Source organism: Muntiacus reevesi, chromosome 10 (genome assembly GCF_963930625.1).
Source record: "Muntiacus reevesi chromosome 10, mMunRee1.1, whole genome shotgun sequence".
NCBI classification, from domain to species: Eukaryota; Metazoa; Chordata; class Mammalia; order Artiodactyla; family Cervidae; genus Muntiacus; species Muntiacus reevesi.
The window spans coordinates 8,006,247-8,023,074 of NC_089258.1; the positions used below are offsets into that span (position 1 = coordinate 8,006,247).

The 16,828-nt window shown below is 37.1% G+C and overlaps 1 protein-coding gene across 6 annotated transcripts in view; it reads right to left on the bottom strand.

The window, feature by feature from the left end:
- UBAP2 (ubiquitin associated protein 2) overlaps positions 1-16,828 on the bottom strand; it is a 113,059-nt gene that overhangs the window by 63,630 nt on the left and 32,601 nt on the right. For all 6 annotated transcript variants that reach the window (XM_065901575.1, XM_065901577.1, XM_065901576.1 and 3 more), the window contains exon 3: positions 470-547. In XM_065901575.1, coding sequence (XP_065757647.1) covers positions 470-547 — 78 coding nt within the window. The remainder of the gene's footprint in view (positions 1-469; positions 548-16,828) is intronic.

Consider the following 16,828-nt stretch of genomic DNA (forward strand, 5'->3'; position numbering starts at 1 on the left):
ATCTTGAAGGGAAAGAAACTCTTATCAAGAAAGAATAACATGAAATTAATGTTACCTCACTGAAGTTCTAAATGAAGACATCACCCTAAAATGTAATAACTTTTCCAGTCTATGTTTGGAATCATCAAAATATGTGAAAAGACAATTTAGCTCTTCCTTAACATCAAACAAAAATGAAAATTTGTCAAATACTAACTAAATATACTCTCTATACACAAGTATATACAATGTCAGCCTGGTTTCACAAGTGCTCATTGTTCACATGTAACACTAATAACTCAGAAAGGTTCTACTGCTAAAACTGCTTCAGTCTAGCCACCAATACAGGTATTTAATCACCGGTTCAAAATCCAATTATTTGCAAATAAGCAAAAAATGTAATTTAAAATAAGAACCTCTAGTGAATTTACCTTTTAAAGCACAGTAAAATAGATTACAAAAATAACAGTATCCTTTGCCAGAAACATACCTGTTTAACTTTAGCTTCAAACTCTGAATCATTTTTATCAAAGATCACTTGAGCAAGACGCATCTGTTCAGCTGTTGCCTGGAAAATCAAATACAACTGTTAAAGATTTAATGCCAAAACCTGGTGCAAACTGGTAAAAGTTCTCAATCACTTTGGTTGCAGAAATACTGATTAACTAAAAAAACAAAACGACTCTGAATTTAGACCTCTTAAGTGTATATAATGTGTTCCTATAAAATAAATTAAGTACCAAATTAAATAGCATAAAAGTCCCATTCCTTTGGCCAAATGACCTAAACAAAGTCCTGTTCATTTTCATTAGCCATGTGACTCATTTAAATTTTCTTTTTTGAATTTTCTTTCCCTTGAGGAAATAAAGTTACAGCATAACAGAAAGTGGAAGAACAGGAAGCAGTGCAAACTTCCAGAATACAGGCTTAGACCCAGCCTTGCTATCAAAAATCAAGAGCTTTGCTATCAACTCAAAAAAGACCAGTTCTTAAAAAAAAAAAAAAAAAAAAGACCAGTTCTGAAGAGAAGGCTGTACTTTCCTAAATGAAAACTTTTAAGTTATATTTTTATTTTTAGCCAGTTTTTTAATGATTTTCATTTAACAGAATTTTTAAAGAACCAACTTTCAAACACTAAAATTAGTCAGAGAAAATTCTTTTCCAGCTGCTTTTTTCACTCAAAACCATTTTTCTAAAAAAAAAAAAAAAAAAAAGACCAAGTTACTGAATTTTTGAGGTTTACTTTTGTAGTATTTCTGCCAATTAAAAATTTAGAAAGGTATTAAAAAAAAAAAAAGTAATTCTTGGAATTCCCTGGAGGTCCAATAGTGAAAACTCTGCACTTTCACTTCCAAGAGCATGGGTTCAATCCCTGGTCAAGAAACTAAGATCCCACAAGCTGCATGATGCAACAAAAATAAATAAACAAAAATTAAAAGTTTTTTTTAAAACTTGAAAGAAAATCTGAAAAGGTAACTCTTGTGCAGTGAGTTAACAGCAACATACCAATTTTGTTCCTTGGCTCTGACAAAGGTACCATAATTGTGACAATAAAACCAGATGAGGGATATACAGGAAATCTCTGGCCTCTCGGCAACATTCTAATAAATCTAAAATTACTCCAGGGCTTCCTTGGTGGCTCAGTTGTGAAGAATCTGCCTGCCAATGCAGGGGACACAGGTTTGGTCCCTGGTCCAGGAAGATTCCACATGCAGCAGGGCAACCACAACTATTGAGCCTGGGAGCCACAACTACTGAGTCCACAGACCCTAGAGCCCATGACCCTCAGCTAGAGAGTAGCCCCCACCGCTAGAAAAAAGCCCATGCAGCAACGAAGGCCTAGAACAGACAAAATAAATAAAAAACTATTTTGGAGTAATTTTATTTAAGTAAAGTTACTACTGCTAGCTAAAATCTATAAACTCCTAACATAAACATTTTTAAAGTTAAACCATTTAAATTACTGAATGAGCCTGGGGTGGGGGATTCACTAAATGCTAATAAAAAAGCTTTTCATCTTTGCTTTTAATATAGATTCATAATAATCTTGACGGTGGGGGTGAGGGGGCTGTTAGCATTTTGAACAATATAAAAACACTTTTCCTAAGACCTTTCCATTTCATGTGCATGGCTGATTATTCAAGCCCCAGACAGCTTTGGCCAGTTCCCTCCACCCAAATGGCCAATCCTTTGATCCCAACCTAATGCCTGCTGTGATCTCAGCTGAAGTGCTAGTACATTACAGAAAGGTGTTTACATTATAGAAACACTGTCTACACATATGGCCAATTTTATCTCAATCCTCATCAGTATACATAAGGGCCTTAATGCTGCAGTCTAAAGAACCAAGGTATGAAATAACTGAAGGAGGTAAAAGGGAAAACCAAAGGGGAAAATGAGTTCTGGAAAGATGGCACTTCCACATTACATATCTGAGTTTTGGGTCGTGGCAACCACTTATGAATCAAAGTACACCACTGGGACAGGGCTTCCCTGATGGTCCACTGGTTAAGAATCTGCCTCACAATGCAGAGGACACAGGTCCAATCCTTGGTACAGGAAGATCTCACATGCCACGGAGCAACTAAGCCCAGGCACCACAACTACTGAGCCTTCATTCTAGAGCCCTCAAGCCACAACTACCGACCCACGCGACGTGAAGCTCGAGCCCATGCCCAACAGGAGAAGCTTCTGCAACAAGAAGCCCAGGCACCACAGCCAGAGAGTAGCCCCCACTTGCTGTAACTAGAGAAAAGCCTGAGCACAGCAACAATGACCCAGCGCAGTCAAAAGTAAAAATAAACAATGTTTAAAAACCCACTGGGATTAAAAAAAAAAAAAAAGAATATATAAACTAGATATATATGAGAATCATTTTGCTGTAGAGCAGTAAATAACACATTGTATATCAACTATACTTCTATAAAAATAAATAATAAAACTAAAAATAAATTTTTAAAAAATGAACTAAACCACTGGGGCTCTTTGTGCTAAAATCCTACATGATTAATTTCTGTCCATTTTCCCTAACACCAATCCCTCCTAGTCTTTGAACTTCAAGTCTAAAAATCGAGCCTCACTCATATTCACTCAGCCTTGCTGCAATCCAAGCATATCCAAACCAAGCTCATCGCTTCTTAACATAAATTTCCTTAAATAACAAAACTTACACACAGCCCACAAGAAAATCACAGTGACTCATAAGGTAACTACCTAATACCAAAAACTACTTACTTGGCACTTAACATATTTTTCTCTGATATCAAAAGCAAAATACTAACCATTACTACTTTGTAGGGTCACATTATCAATTGTAAACACCTGTATTATATTTATTGGCTGCATAAAAATCTATTAGATAGTCTTTCATTTTACTCTATAAACTTTCATTACAATCTAAACACTACAGGAGTCATTATTACACTTAAACTTCTATATATATCCAGGATAGCTTTCTTACAATACATACAAAGATGGGTCAAAGAAGTGTCTAGAAAAACATTAAAAGAAGTTTCATACATCTGCTCAAAAATGCTCCTCACAAAGGCTGCAAAAATTTATAATCAACAGTGTAAAAGGGTCTGCTTTCTCAAAATTCAGTTTTTAAAAAATGCAAATTTAACCAATTGAAAATAAAGATGATCTCTATTTGACTTTACTTCATAGATCATTAGTAAAAGTAATCTTTTAAAAAATAAACTTATTAATATGCTGATGATAAAAAAGACTATGAAACAAGAGCGTAGGAGAGCTGAAACATCTTCATTTTGCAACCACCACAGGAAAAATTAATTCAAATAAGAATCATCAATGAATGCTCATTTTAAAGGGAAAGTTCGATGAGGAAGAGGTATTTACACAGGGTTTCAAAGTGTCTCCACAAAGATTATTTTTTAGTTGTTGGCTAACAATAAGGGAAATGGGCAAAACCTTGACTGAGTAATCAAAATTAACATCCTCAGTGAGAGCAGAGACATCATGTGACACTACACGTGGGACTCAGAAATACTCCATATCAGTTAAACAGCATTCCAAATAGACATCTATAACCTGAATCTAATCATAAAGGAAACATCAAACAAATTCAAACTGAACATTTTTTTATAGTAACTGGCCTTCTTAAAAAACTGCTATTATTTCAGAAGACCAAGAAAGGATGAGAACAGTTCCAAATTAATGAAGACTAAGGAAGCTTGTCAAGCAAATAGGATATGGTGATTTTGTACTGGAAAGAAACATGATATAAAAGACATTATTGGAGTAAGTGACTTTATTGGAATAAATGAAAAGTTCCACATGGACAAAATTGGAATATTAACTGGCTGACTAGTTGAAGAACAGGAAACCCCATGTAGCCAAGTGGCATTGACTTGAAAGTGAGTTTGGCCAATCTGTGCACAGCACCTGGTACTTACTATAGGGTTGTGACAACTCCAATAGCAAACTAAGTGTCAGGACTGCAGAAAGGTTGGAACAGGCTGGAGTAGTACCATCATAAACTATGAGACTGACCAGCAGCCATGAAATTAAAAGACGCTTACTCCTTGGGAGGAAAGTTATGACCAACCTAGACAGCATATTAAAAAACAGAGACATTACTTTGCCAACAAAGGTCCGTCTAGTCAAGGCTATGGTTTTTCCAGTAGTCATGTATGGATGTGACAGTTGGACTATAAAGAAAGCTGAGCACCAAAGAACTGATGCTTTTGAACTGTGGTGTTGGAGAAGACTCTTGAGAATCCCTTGGACTACAAGGACATCCAACCAGTCCACCCTAAAGCAGATCAGTCCTGGGTGTTCATTGGAAGGACTGATGTTGAAGCTGAAACTCCAATACTCTGGCCACCTGATGTGAAGAGCTGACTCATTTGAAAAGACCCTGATGCTGGCAAAGATTGAGGGCAGGAGGAGAAGGGGACAACAGAGGATGAGATGGTTGGATGGTATCGCCGACTCAATGGACATGAGTCTGGGTAGGCTCCAGGAGTTGGTGATGGAGAGGGAGGCCTGGCGTGCTGCGGTTCATGGGGTCGCAAAGAGTCGGACACGACTGGGCGACTGAACTGAACTGAACTAACTAGCTAAAGTTCCCATCAAGAGAAAATACTGGAAGTAGAATCAAAATTGGGCCACATATACAGAAAATTCCAAAAAAAGTCCACATTGGGGGAACAGAACAAAGCCTGGAAATCTCAGAAAGCAAGCCAACATAATTACAAAGGTAAAGAGGAAACACTGAAATGAGAAAAGCCACTCTGAACCATGTTGCCATGTAAAAGTTCAAGACTCAGTTAACATAAAAATGAGCAATCTAAAAGTAAAGATCAAACCCAATACAAAGTTAGTGTAAGAGAAAAAGAATAAGCAAGGTAATACCCCCATAACCAATGACAGTCCACCAAAAAAGGCGCCGAGGGAAAAGAGTAAAACCACTATCTTCCGTTTCAAAATGTAAAAGACTGAGCACAAAGAAAAGGATAAAAACATAGAAGAATAACATTTTATGTCTACATTTTTCTAACTCAGAAATGAAAACTAAACTGAAAAGAACACAAAAGTAAACTTAACAATTAATGCTATAAGAGAAATAAAAGGCCAAAGAGGAAAATACTTAAAGTAAAAATGAAATTTAAAAAAGGAAAAAGATAAAGGAATGGGAGAAAAGAAAGTGTCAAATGTTGAATGTAGGCAAAAGACAACCCAACCTCAATCTGTGGAGAATACAAGTCTCTGAAGACAACAAGGACAGAAAGGGAACAGTACAAATGTTTAAAACTAAACTTCAAGAAAAATGTCTGGAAAGCAAATAGAATAATGTTTAAATGTGTGAACAAAAACACACTGTACTTAAGAATATCAATGCATAACAATCCACACTAGGATATTTTCTAGTAAAACAGCTGGACTTTAAAACAAAAATATCCATGTGTATGTAGGCAGAAATAACAAAAGACTTCTAAGGGAAAGAAATCAGAGTTATCAATAAACTTGTCAAAAGCAATGCTTTAATGCAAAAAGAAAATAAACATTTTAAGATATTCAAGTAGAGGAAGTAAGAGCCAAACATGTATAGCCAAAAAAAATGACTTTAAAGTCAAATACAAAGGGCATAAATCATTACCAGCACCACAGAACACTGGGATAATTATTCCCATGAGCTTTCCTGGGGAATCAACAACAGCACTGGCTTCAGGTAAATAATCTAAATGACTAGAGATATTGACCTAAGTACATGCTTAACCGGCACAGTAGTATTTACTGTAGGAGTAAAACTAAATGATGTCTCAAATGGAGAAAGCACAGTATGAACAGGGCAGGCAGGCACAGGACACTACTTATACTACTTAAAGAGGGACAGAAGGGGACCGCCGCAAGTTCCGGATGGGGCTCATCGGCTGATCCAGGCGCCGTGAGTACCAAAGGCTGTACCCTGGGACAGGGAGTGCGCCAATCTGTCCTTTGTGCTGTCATCAGCAGTCATGTCATTTTTTTCACTCGAGGGCTACCTCTATCAAGTAAAATATGCTTTCAAGGCTTTTAATAAGGCTGTCATAGCAAAAAACCATGTAGCGACCCTCATAAAAGGAAAGCGGATGACGAATGACGAAAGTGTAGCAGAGTGACCATTCAAGAGAACCAGAAACGCTGGCTAGGTCAAGAAATAAGAGAATGACAGCTGACAATGGTTCCGCATTAAGAGTCACATTATGAGATAGCCAAAGGCATAAACAAGTGTGGCTAAGAGACCCCTGCTGTGTTCAAGAACTGAAGACACTTCCCAGGTCTGTACACAGAGTGCCTCTTGGTTGTTGAATAATTTTCACCAATACTAATAAAAATCGAGGCACTCAGATGTACAAGTGTGATTATCCTGCAAATTAATGCTGTTAGTTTAAAAGCTGCTACAGAAGGAGCTGAAGCAAATAACCTAAGCAGTTTCACTGAAATTTCACATCTGAAGAAACTATTCAATTAGACATTTCTTCTATCAACTGACTTCAAGGGAAAGCTAAAAATTCTAAATTAAAAAAAAAAAACAATTTTTTTTTTTACAGAATCAGAACTGACACACACATTTGCTCCAGCAAAGAATGTAAATATTTATATTCCGTATGTTGAAATCTGATGCCAATGACCAAGATATTACATAAAAACAAGGTAACATTTATGGAGGCCCCTGGAATGAAAAAGGACAAGTTACCTAAGTTGAAAACTGTGTATAAATAAAAATAGCACTGGGCACAGGAGAGATGGTGTAAAAATGGGGAAAACATGGTAGTAGTTTTAGCATTGTTATTTTAAAGACTGTATATATACATAATGTGAGATAAAGCAAATGAGTAATTTGGGGATATTCTAATTACGCCAACCTCTGGATTCTGAAGAAACAAGGATTCTCAGTGTGTAAGTAAAGAAAAGGCAATATAAAAAATGAAAATGAAAATTCTGTAGTCCTGAATTTGAACTATCAGCATTATTAACTCATGAGGCATTTTTATTTTTCACTCTGTCCACTGGAGAGACCTATAAACAATGACAAACCCAAATCTGTTACCAGATGGAAGTCTCTAAGTGCCATTTCCCACTAAAAGATGCCAGGATACCCTAGCGCAATGTCTGATCAAGGTATGCAGCAGAAATTATACAAGAGAAGTCTGGAGTAACTTATAATGCCAGTTTATGAAGAAACTATCAAAAATTACTAGAACCAAGTCAAGAAGTCTTCAGGAGCCAATTTCAAGAGACCTGGCTAAAGATGGGATAATTTCAACTTAAAAAAAAAAAAAACAACTAGGAATAACTAAAACCCTTTAAATGGTAAAACTGGTTAAGTTCATATTAAGTATTCACTTTTGGAGGATGATAGGTAACCAAGTAATTATTTTAAAATGTATCAATATATTCTTCAAATATGTAATAGTCATGAAAAACTGTTGCAGATCAGAAGAGACTAAGGAGGCAAGATAACAAATTGGATCCAATCCTGGAATAGAAAAGAGACCTTAGCGGAAAAACTAGAGAAGTCCAAATAAAGTCTGTATTTATTTAATAATATTGTGCCAATGTTATCTTCCTCTTGACAAATAATTACATAAGACAGAAGTCCGTAAACTACAGTCTAAGATTTGATTTTGTATGGTGTGCCAGCAAAGAAAGGTTTTTAGCATTTTAAAAATGTTGTAATACAACAAAAACAAAGAAAGAAAGAACATGCAGCAGAGACTGTGTGTGGCCTGCAGACCAGAAAGTATCTGTCATCTGGCCCTTTCTGGAAAAACTTTGCCAATATTTAATATAAAATGCTAGGATTAAAGGAAGCTGGATAAATGTTTTACAGACCTCTATCATTTTCCAACTTTTTTTTTTTTCCAAATCTTAAAATTATAAACCTTTTAGCTAGAACAACCAAGAAAAAAGACAGAAGTCTCAAATTATTAAAATTAGGAATGAAATGAGAAGCATCACTACAAACTGCAGAAGAATTAAAAGAATTTTAAGAAAATAACCATGTACAAGTTTATGCCATCTAGCTGAACAACCTAGACAGAAGTCAACAATTCTGTCTAAAAGGCAAACTCCTAAAAACACACAAATTCCTGAAACTGACTCAAGAAAGACTCAAAATCTGTAACAGTGATTGAATTAGTCAAAAAGAAGCTCCCACAGAGAAACTCAGGTCCAGATGACTTCACTGGTAAATCCTATCAAACAATGAAAGAACACCAATCATCAATTTTTCACAAACTTTTCCAAAACACAGAGAAGGAAACCATCCTAATTCATTCTATAAGGCCAGTATTACCCTGACACCAAAAGCAAAAACATCACAAGAAAAGACAACTACAGAAAAACATCCCCCCACAAAATCCTTGCAAACCCTAGCATACCAGCAACACACAAAAAAGAATATGTACTGTGACTGAGTTAAGTTTACCTCAAGAATGCAAGGTTTTTTAACATCTTAACGTAATAAATCATATTAATAGAATAACAGACAAAACATGATTATTTCAGTAGACACAGAAAAGAATTTAATAAGATCCAGTACCCCTTTAGGCTTAAAGTTCAACATTCAGAAAACTAAGATCATTGCAATGGGTCCCAAAGATCATCGCAATGGGTCCCATCACTTCATGGCAAATAGATGGGGAAACAGTGGCTGACTATTTTGGGGGGGTCCAAAAATCACTGTAGATGGTGACTGCAGCCATGAAATTAAAAGACGCTTACTCCTTGGAAGGAAAGTTATGACCAATCTAGACAGCACATTAAAAAGTAGACACATTACTTTGCCAAAAAGGTCCATCTAGTCATAAAGCTATGGTTTTTCCAGTAGTCATGTATGGATGTGAGAGTTGGACTACAAAGAAAGCTGACTGAGCGCAGAAAAATTGATGCTTTTGAACTGTGGTGTTGGAGAAGACTCTTGAGAGTCCCTTGGACTGCAAGGAGATCAAACCAGTCCATCCTAAAGGAGATCAGTCCTGGGTATTCATTGGAAGGACTGATGTGGAAGGTGAAACTCCAATACTCTGGGCCACCTGATGCGAAGAGCTATCTCATTTGAAAAGACCCTGATGCTGGGAAAGATTGAGGGCAGGAGGAGAAGGGGACAACAGAGGATGAGATAGTTGGATGGCATCGCCAACTCAATGGACACAAGTTTGGGTAGGCTCCGGGAGTTGGTGATGGACAGGGAGGCCTGGCGTGCTGCGGTTCATGGGGTCGCAAAGAGTCGGATATGACTGAGCAACTGAACTGAACTGAACTGAACCCCTTTAGGATAAACAAACTCCAACAAATCATAAATACAAGGGAACTTCCTCAACTTAATAAAAACTTTAATTTAAACCAACAACTTTAACAATCTACTTACTGGTGAAAGACAACTGAAAACTTTCCTCCTAACATCAAGAACAAAATAAGGATGTTTGTTCCAGCCATTTGTACTGGAGGGTCTAAACAGACAAAGTCTTTCAGCAATTAAGTCAGGAAAGTAGAATATATGCATGAACTGAATTCTTATAGCTAAAATGCCAACACACACATACACACACACTCACTCACTCCTCTCTCTCTCTCAGGAAAATGCCCAAACTTGAAGAAAGCATAGTACAAATATTATACAGGATAGGGCCAACAGTAATTTGGTAAATAACCATCATGAAACTGTTCATCAATGAAGAATTATCTTCCTATAAGATCAAAAAGTTCCTATTATAAAAATTATTAAATCACAAAGTACAGCTTCTGTTTTATGGCTAGGAAGATCTCAGAGGTAGTAATCCAGTTCAATTCCATAGTGCACCCCTATGTAATTTACTAATGCTTTATGCTGGGTGTTACTGGCACAGGCATTCTAACTACCAGAGGTGTCGGGTATCCGGTGTTGACAATTATGCTGTCTCCCAACTAGGGAAGAAGCTATTTGAACAGTCTAAGAAAGCAGTCATGAGAGTCCAGGCTAGTGTGGCCACGAGAAGGAAGGGATGTCAAAGGAGATGTTTCTTCTATCACTTTATACTTGCCAACTGAGAAAAGTAACTGCAACAAGTGCAAGATCTGGGAGAACTCTGCCTACATTCGGCATAGGAAACCTGTGAGAATCCAATGAAAAGAGGCACGAGAATGGAGGGCAAAGTGGAAAGCAGTCAATAGTACATAACATCACCAGAACCCTAAAGCAGGTGTCTATACCAAGAAAATAAAATGAGCACAACTTTCTGGGATGAAGGTGATGTTCTGTATCTTGATAGGAGACTGGGTTACACAAAATGTATACAAAAAATATATTTAAAAATATATTTAAGTGATCTGATACACTTAAATGCACCTGTATGTAAACTGCACCGAAAAAAAAAAAAAAAGAGAGAGAGAGAAACCTAGACAAATACTAAGCTCTAGTTAATGACATATAAGCAAGTGTCCAGGGGTAAATCATATTGATGTATTTGTAACACACACAAAAATAAGATAGCATGATGGATAGCTAATCTAATGAGATAATAACAAATAGAGCAAAAAGGTAACTGTGAGGGGGCTGTCCTGGTGGTGTGTGGTTAGGAATCCACCTGTCAATGCAGGGAACACCAGTTTGATTCCTGGTCCAGGAAGATTCCACATGTCACAAGGCAACTAAACCCATGTACCACAACTATGGAGCCTGCATGCCCTTAGAGCCTGTGCTCCGCAACGAGAAGCCACCACAATAAGCCTGCACACCACAACTAGAGAGTAGCTCCCAGTTCCCTCTAACTAGAGAAAGTCCATGAACACCAACGAAGACCCAGGGTAGACAAATAAATACATAAACAATTTTTTAAAAGTAACTGAACTTGTGGGTGTTCGCTGTACAAGTCTTTCACCTTCTCTTTATATTTAAACATTTTCTGCCATATGACCCAGCAATACCACTTCTGGGCATACACACCGAGGAAACCAGATCTGAAAGAGACACGTGCACCCCAATGTTCATCACAGCACTGTTTATAATAGCCGGGACATGGAAGCAACCTAGATGCCCATCAGCAGACGAATGGATAAGGAAGCTGTGGTACATATACACCATGGAATATTACTCAGCCATTAAAAAGAATTCATCTGAATCAGTTCTAATGAGATGGATGAAACTGGAGCCCATTATACAGAGTGAAGTAAGCCAGAAAGATAAAGAACATTACAGCATACTAACACATATATATGGAATTTAGAAAGATGGTAACGATAACCCTATATGCAAAACAGAAAAAGAGACACAGATGTACAGAATAGACTTTTGGACTCTGTGGGAGAAGGCAAGGGTGGGATGTTTCGAGAGAACAGCATGGAAACATGTATATTATCTATGGTGAAACAGATCACCAGCCCAGGTTGGATGCATGAGACCAGTGCTCGGGCCTGGTGCACTGGGAAGACCCAGAGGGATCAGGTAGAGAGGGAGGTGGGAGGGGGGATCAGGATGGGGAATACATGTAAATCCATGGCTGATTCATGTCAGTGTATGACAAAAACCACTACAATATTGTAAAGTAATTCGCCTCCAACTAATAAAAATAAATGAAAAAAAATAATAATAAAATAAATAAACATTTTCGTAATAAAATATTGGCGGGGGGGGGGGCGCGGATTTCAGCAGACTAGAAAAGAAGGCCTGAAGGAGGTCAAAAATAAAGGACGAAGGGAAAAAAGGGGGAAAAACAGATGTTAAACAGGAGCTAAAATAAAAAATATAAATGAAATCAGAGAAAGACAAGTACTATTCGATATCACTTATATATGAAATCTATAAATAATACCAATGAATCTATATACAAAACAGAAACGAGACTCACAGACACAGAAAACAAAACTGACAGTTAAAAAGGGGAAAGGATGTGGAGGCGGGATAGATTAGGAGTATGGGATTAATGAATACAAACTACTATACAAAATATAGTTAAGGTACAAGGAATTACTGCATAACACAGGGATCTGTATTCAGTATCTTTTAATAACTATAATGGTAAATAATCTGAAATAGATATATATAACTGAGTCACTCCGCTGTACACTTGAAACTAACAATGTTGTAAATCAACTATACTTCAATTAAAAAATAAATACACACATACACAATAAATGGGGGGAAATATCCAAGAAAGTGAACCACAGACCAGTTGGAGAAATTCACTCACTGTATGATGTTTATTAGCGGAATATGCCTAGTTCAAGACATTTCACAGAGAAAATACAGCATACAACAATTTTACAACATAAATGATACACCAAGGACAGGAACTCTGGCTATAATATCTTTCTGAAAAGGTATGTGGGATCAACTAAAAGTAATAGAGCAGGGAAGGAAATAGCTACAATAATACCTCTAAAGGCAGCAATATTTAAACTTAAAATTTGCTAAAGAATTGTCTGTGCTTCCTAAATATTCACAAGTTACAAAAACAAAGAACGCTCCTCTAACTCTATTAAAATGTCTTATAAAATATTAGTAAGAGAAACACTCAAGTTGACGAACTTTCACTCAAGACTAAAAGCAGAAAAGTTACTGCCAACAGCATTTTGCTGCAGGCAATAGTCTAGGGCTTCTATATATTTCCTTATTTTCATTTTGATACTTTTGCACCCACACATTTCTAACCATAAAATCATTCTTCAGTACCATATGTAAGGTAAATACTAATCACTAACTCATTCAGACTCAGCTTTTTCAGCTTAAATACTATGACTAAAATACTCTTTGTATTTCTCTTCAGTGATATCATCATTTTATTCCTAAGAGATTATAGACCATCTAGACACAACACAGCTGATGCACTTAATAGGAGTACAGTACTGCAACACTAGCATAGCATATTGATGGAATATAAAGCACTTTAAATCAGAACCTAAAATATTCTTTTCCTTTGCTGACTACCCTAGTCAAGAGAAAATTACTTTAAATATTCAACAACCAAAGCACCAAATTAAGAGTATGATAGGAAAGTTGCCAGGCTGAGCTCTAGAATGTGTCAAGAGATCTGTTCAGCTTCTGAAATCAGAGGGAAAAAGCAGAATCAAGGGGTAAGTTAACAAGGTTACACACCCTCCCCTAAAACAAACATTAGTGACATCCACCATACAACTGTTAAGTGGAAAAATAAAAGTCTTGCCAAGAAAAACAGCATTACTAACTCTCTTCCTCTGGATCTCTCTTCCATTCACTTGGCTCATAATGAGCTAAAGCTACTTTCACAATGAACAATGTGTTCATAGCTTTTCTAGTGGAGTCAAATGGTTTGGGCTGTATCTGTCACCTAGCAGATTTGGAAAATACAATGAAGTCAGATTTTGTTTTATAAATCACCTTGTGCCTACCATCTAAAGATAAGTACTGTTCAGTTCAGTTGCTCAGTCATGTCCGACTCTTTGCGACCCCATGAATCGCAGCACGCCAGGCCTCCCTGTCCATCACCAACTCCTGGAGTTTACTCAAACTCATGTCCATCGAGTCGGTGATGCCATCCAGCCATCTCATCCTCTGTTATCCCCTTCTCCTCCTGCCCCCAATCCCTCCCAGCAGCAGGGTCTTTTCCAATGTGTCAGCTCTTCGCATGAGGTGGTCAAAGTATTGGAGTTTCAGCTTCAGCATCAGTCCTTCCAATGAACACCCAGGACTGATCTCCTTTAGAATGGACTGGTTTAATCTCCTTGCAGTCCAAGGGACTCTCAACAGTCTTCTCCAACACCACAGTTCAAAAGCATCAATTTTTCGGCACTCAGCTTTCTTTGTAGTCCAACTGTCATATCCACACATGACCACTGGAAAAACCATAGCCTTGACTAGACAGACCTTTGTTGACAAAGTGATGTCTCTGCTTTTTAATATGCTGTCTAGGTTGGTCATAACTTTCCTTCCAAGGAGTAAGCATCTTTTAATTACATGGCTGCAATCACCATCTGCAGTGATTTTGGAGCCCAAAAAAATAAAGTCAGCCACTGTTTCCATTATAATTAACTATTTAGAAGATGTTTACTTCTTGGAAGCAAAGTTATGACTAACCTAGACAGCATAAAGCAAAGATATCACTTTGCCAACAAAGGTCTGTATATTCAAAGCTATGGTCTTTCCAGTAGTCATGTACAGATGTAAGAGTCGGACCATAAAGAAGGCTGAACACCAAAGAATTAACGCTTTCAAACTGTGGTGCTGGAGAAGACTCTTGAGAATCCCTTGGACAGCAAGATAAAAGCAGTCAATCGTAAAGGAAATCAACCCTGAATATTCATTGGAAGGACTGATGCTGAAGCTCCAATACTTTGGTCACCTAATGCAAACAGCTGATTCATTGGAAAAGACCCTGACACTGGGAAAGACTGAAGGCAAAAGGAGAAAAGGGCAGCAGAGGATGAGAAGGTTGGATGGCATCACCGATTCAATGGGCATGAACTTGAGCAAACTCTGGGAGATAGTGAGGGACAAGGAGGCCTGGTGTGCTGCAGTACATGGGGTTGTAAAGGGTCAGGCATGACTTAGGGACTGAACAACAATTAAGAACTATTCTTTTGCTTAAATGTTTTAACAGTTGGGTTATAAGCAAAATACTGGGTTCTTTCAGTAACCAGGCCTTTTTCATTAAAATTTCAAATATTATTATAATCACTTCATAACATATGCAGAATATACAATAAGAGTAAAAGCTACCACTTCTTGAATAGAGCTTAAATAATCTCTAATTCCTTCCAAGCATTCTGTAAAGTAAACATTGTGAAATTAATAGAGGGAAAATTCACTAAAATGGAATCAGGAGACCAGAAGGGGGAACTCTCAGGCAGTACCACTAGAGGTCAATTAGGAAAAACTAACTCTGCAGGGAGGCCCTGATGGGAAAAGATGTACACTGCATCCCCACAAGAAACCAACTATTTCAGCAACTCAGTTACTGAGAAACCCTTACCACCCTGTACCTCACTTTTCTCTACTGGACTTTTGTTCAAAATAACCCCTCCCAACTTCCTCATTTTTCTCTATAAAATAAGGTTCCTCTGTTTCTGAGACTTGCCTATGGTTTCTGCAATGGCTTGCTTATTCTGAATTGTAATTCTCTACTATTCCCAAATAAGCCCATTTTTCCTCATAAAATAACTTCTTAAGCTTAACATTATCACACTCCATTTTATGTTTTTTAAAACTAGAGTGTTTTTCTATCTCCTCACATGACACTAGATAATCAAGTGACAAAATTACCAGTTTATAAGACAAACCTATGTTCTATACATCATGTATGATGCATTAAGTACAGATCATCATTTCTGTGGTACTTCTACCAAAAATGCATAAACTCCCTCTAATCATGAAAAAATATCAAACAAACTAAAACTGGGAGACATTCTTTAAAATAAATGGCATATAGTCTTCAAATACATCCGTGTCATGAAACAGAGGAAGTCCTACATTAAAAGAGACTAAAGAGGGACTTCCCTGGTGGTCCAATGACTAAGACTCCATGCTCCCAATGCAGGCGGCTGGGTCAACGCCCTGGTCAAGGAACTAGATCCCACGTGCCACAACTAAGACCCACAGCAGCCAAAAAATAAATGATATTTCAAAAAAGAAAGACTAAAGAGAACTGACACCTAAATACAATGTATGATCAAGGACTTAATTTTCTAAAAAAGACATTATTGGGACAATTGGGAAAATATGAATACAATGTACAGGTTACATTCAATGAGCTAATTTTCTGATTTTTGATGATTGTTTTGTGACTACATAAGATCCTCGTTTTTTTTTTAAATACATACTGCAATATTTAGGGGTAGAGATGCACCATATCTGCAATTTATTCTCAAAAAGTTTGAAGGAAAAGTTGTGTGGTCTCTCCTTTGTAGAAGGAGAGAGAACAGGATAAATCAGCAAACATGACAAAAATGTTAAAATCTGGGGGGAATCTAGAAGAAGGATATTCAGAAATTCTATGTACTACTCTCAAAATGTTTCTCTAACTCTCAAGCAATTTTTCTTTTAAACTGAGGTTCAAAGAGACTTAAATAATATCTCAATGGTAAAGTGGCAAACTTAGGTCCCAAACCCAGGTTTACTCAGATTCAAAAGACCTCATGGTCTTCTTACACCCTGCTGCCTCGATAGGGTGTCTCAGTACATCTCTGCATTAGACATTTAGATTGGGCAGGAAGTATCTTCTGGAATGAGGGACACACATTCCATCCCCAATTTCAGGTTGCTCCCTTAAGAAACACTTTCCGGAATAGGGTTAAAGATTTTACTAATACTGTTTTGAGAAATTCTCACCAAACGTTTTTTTACAAGGAAAGTCAGAAATCTAAGTGTCTAGGAATTCTTCTCCAAGTTCAG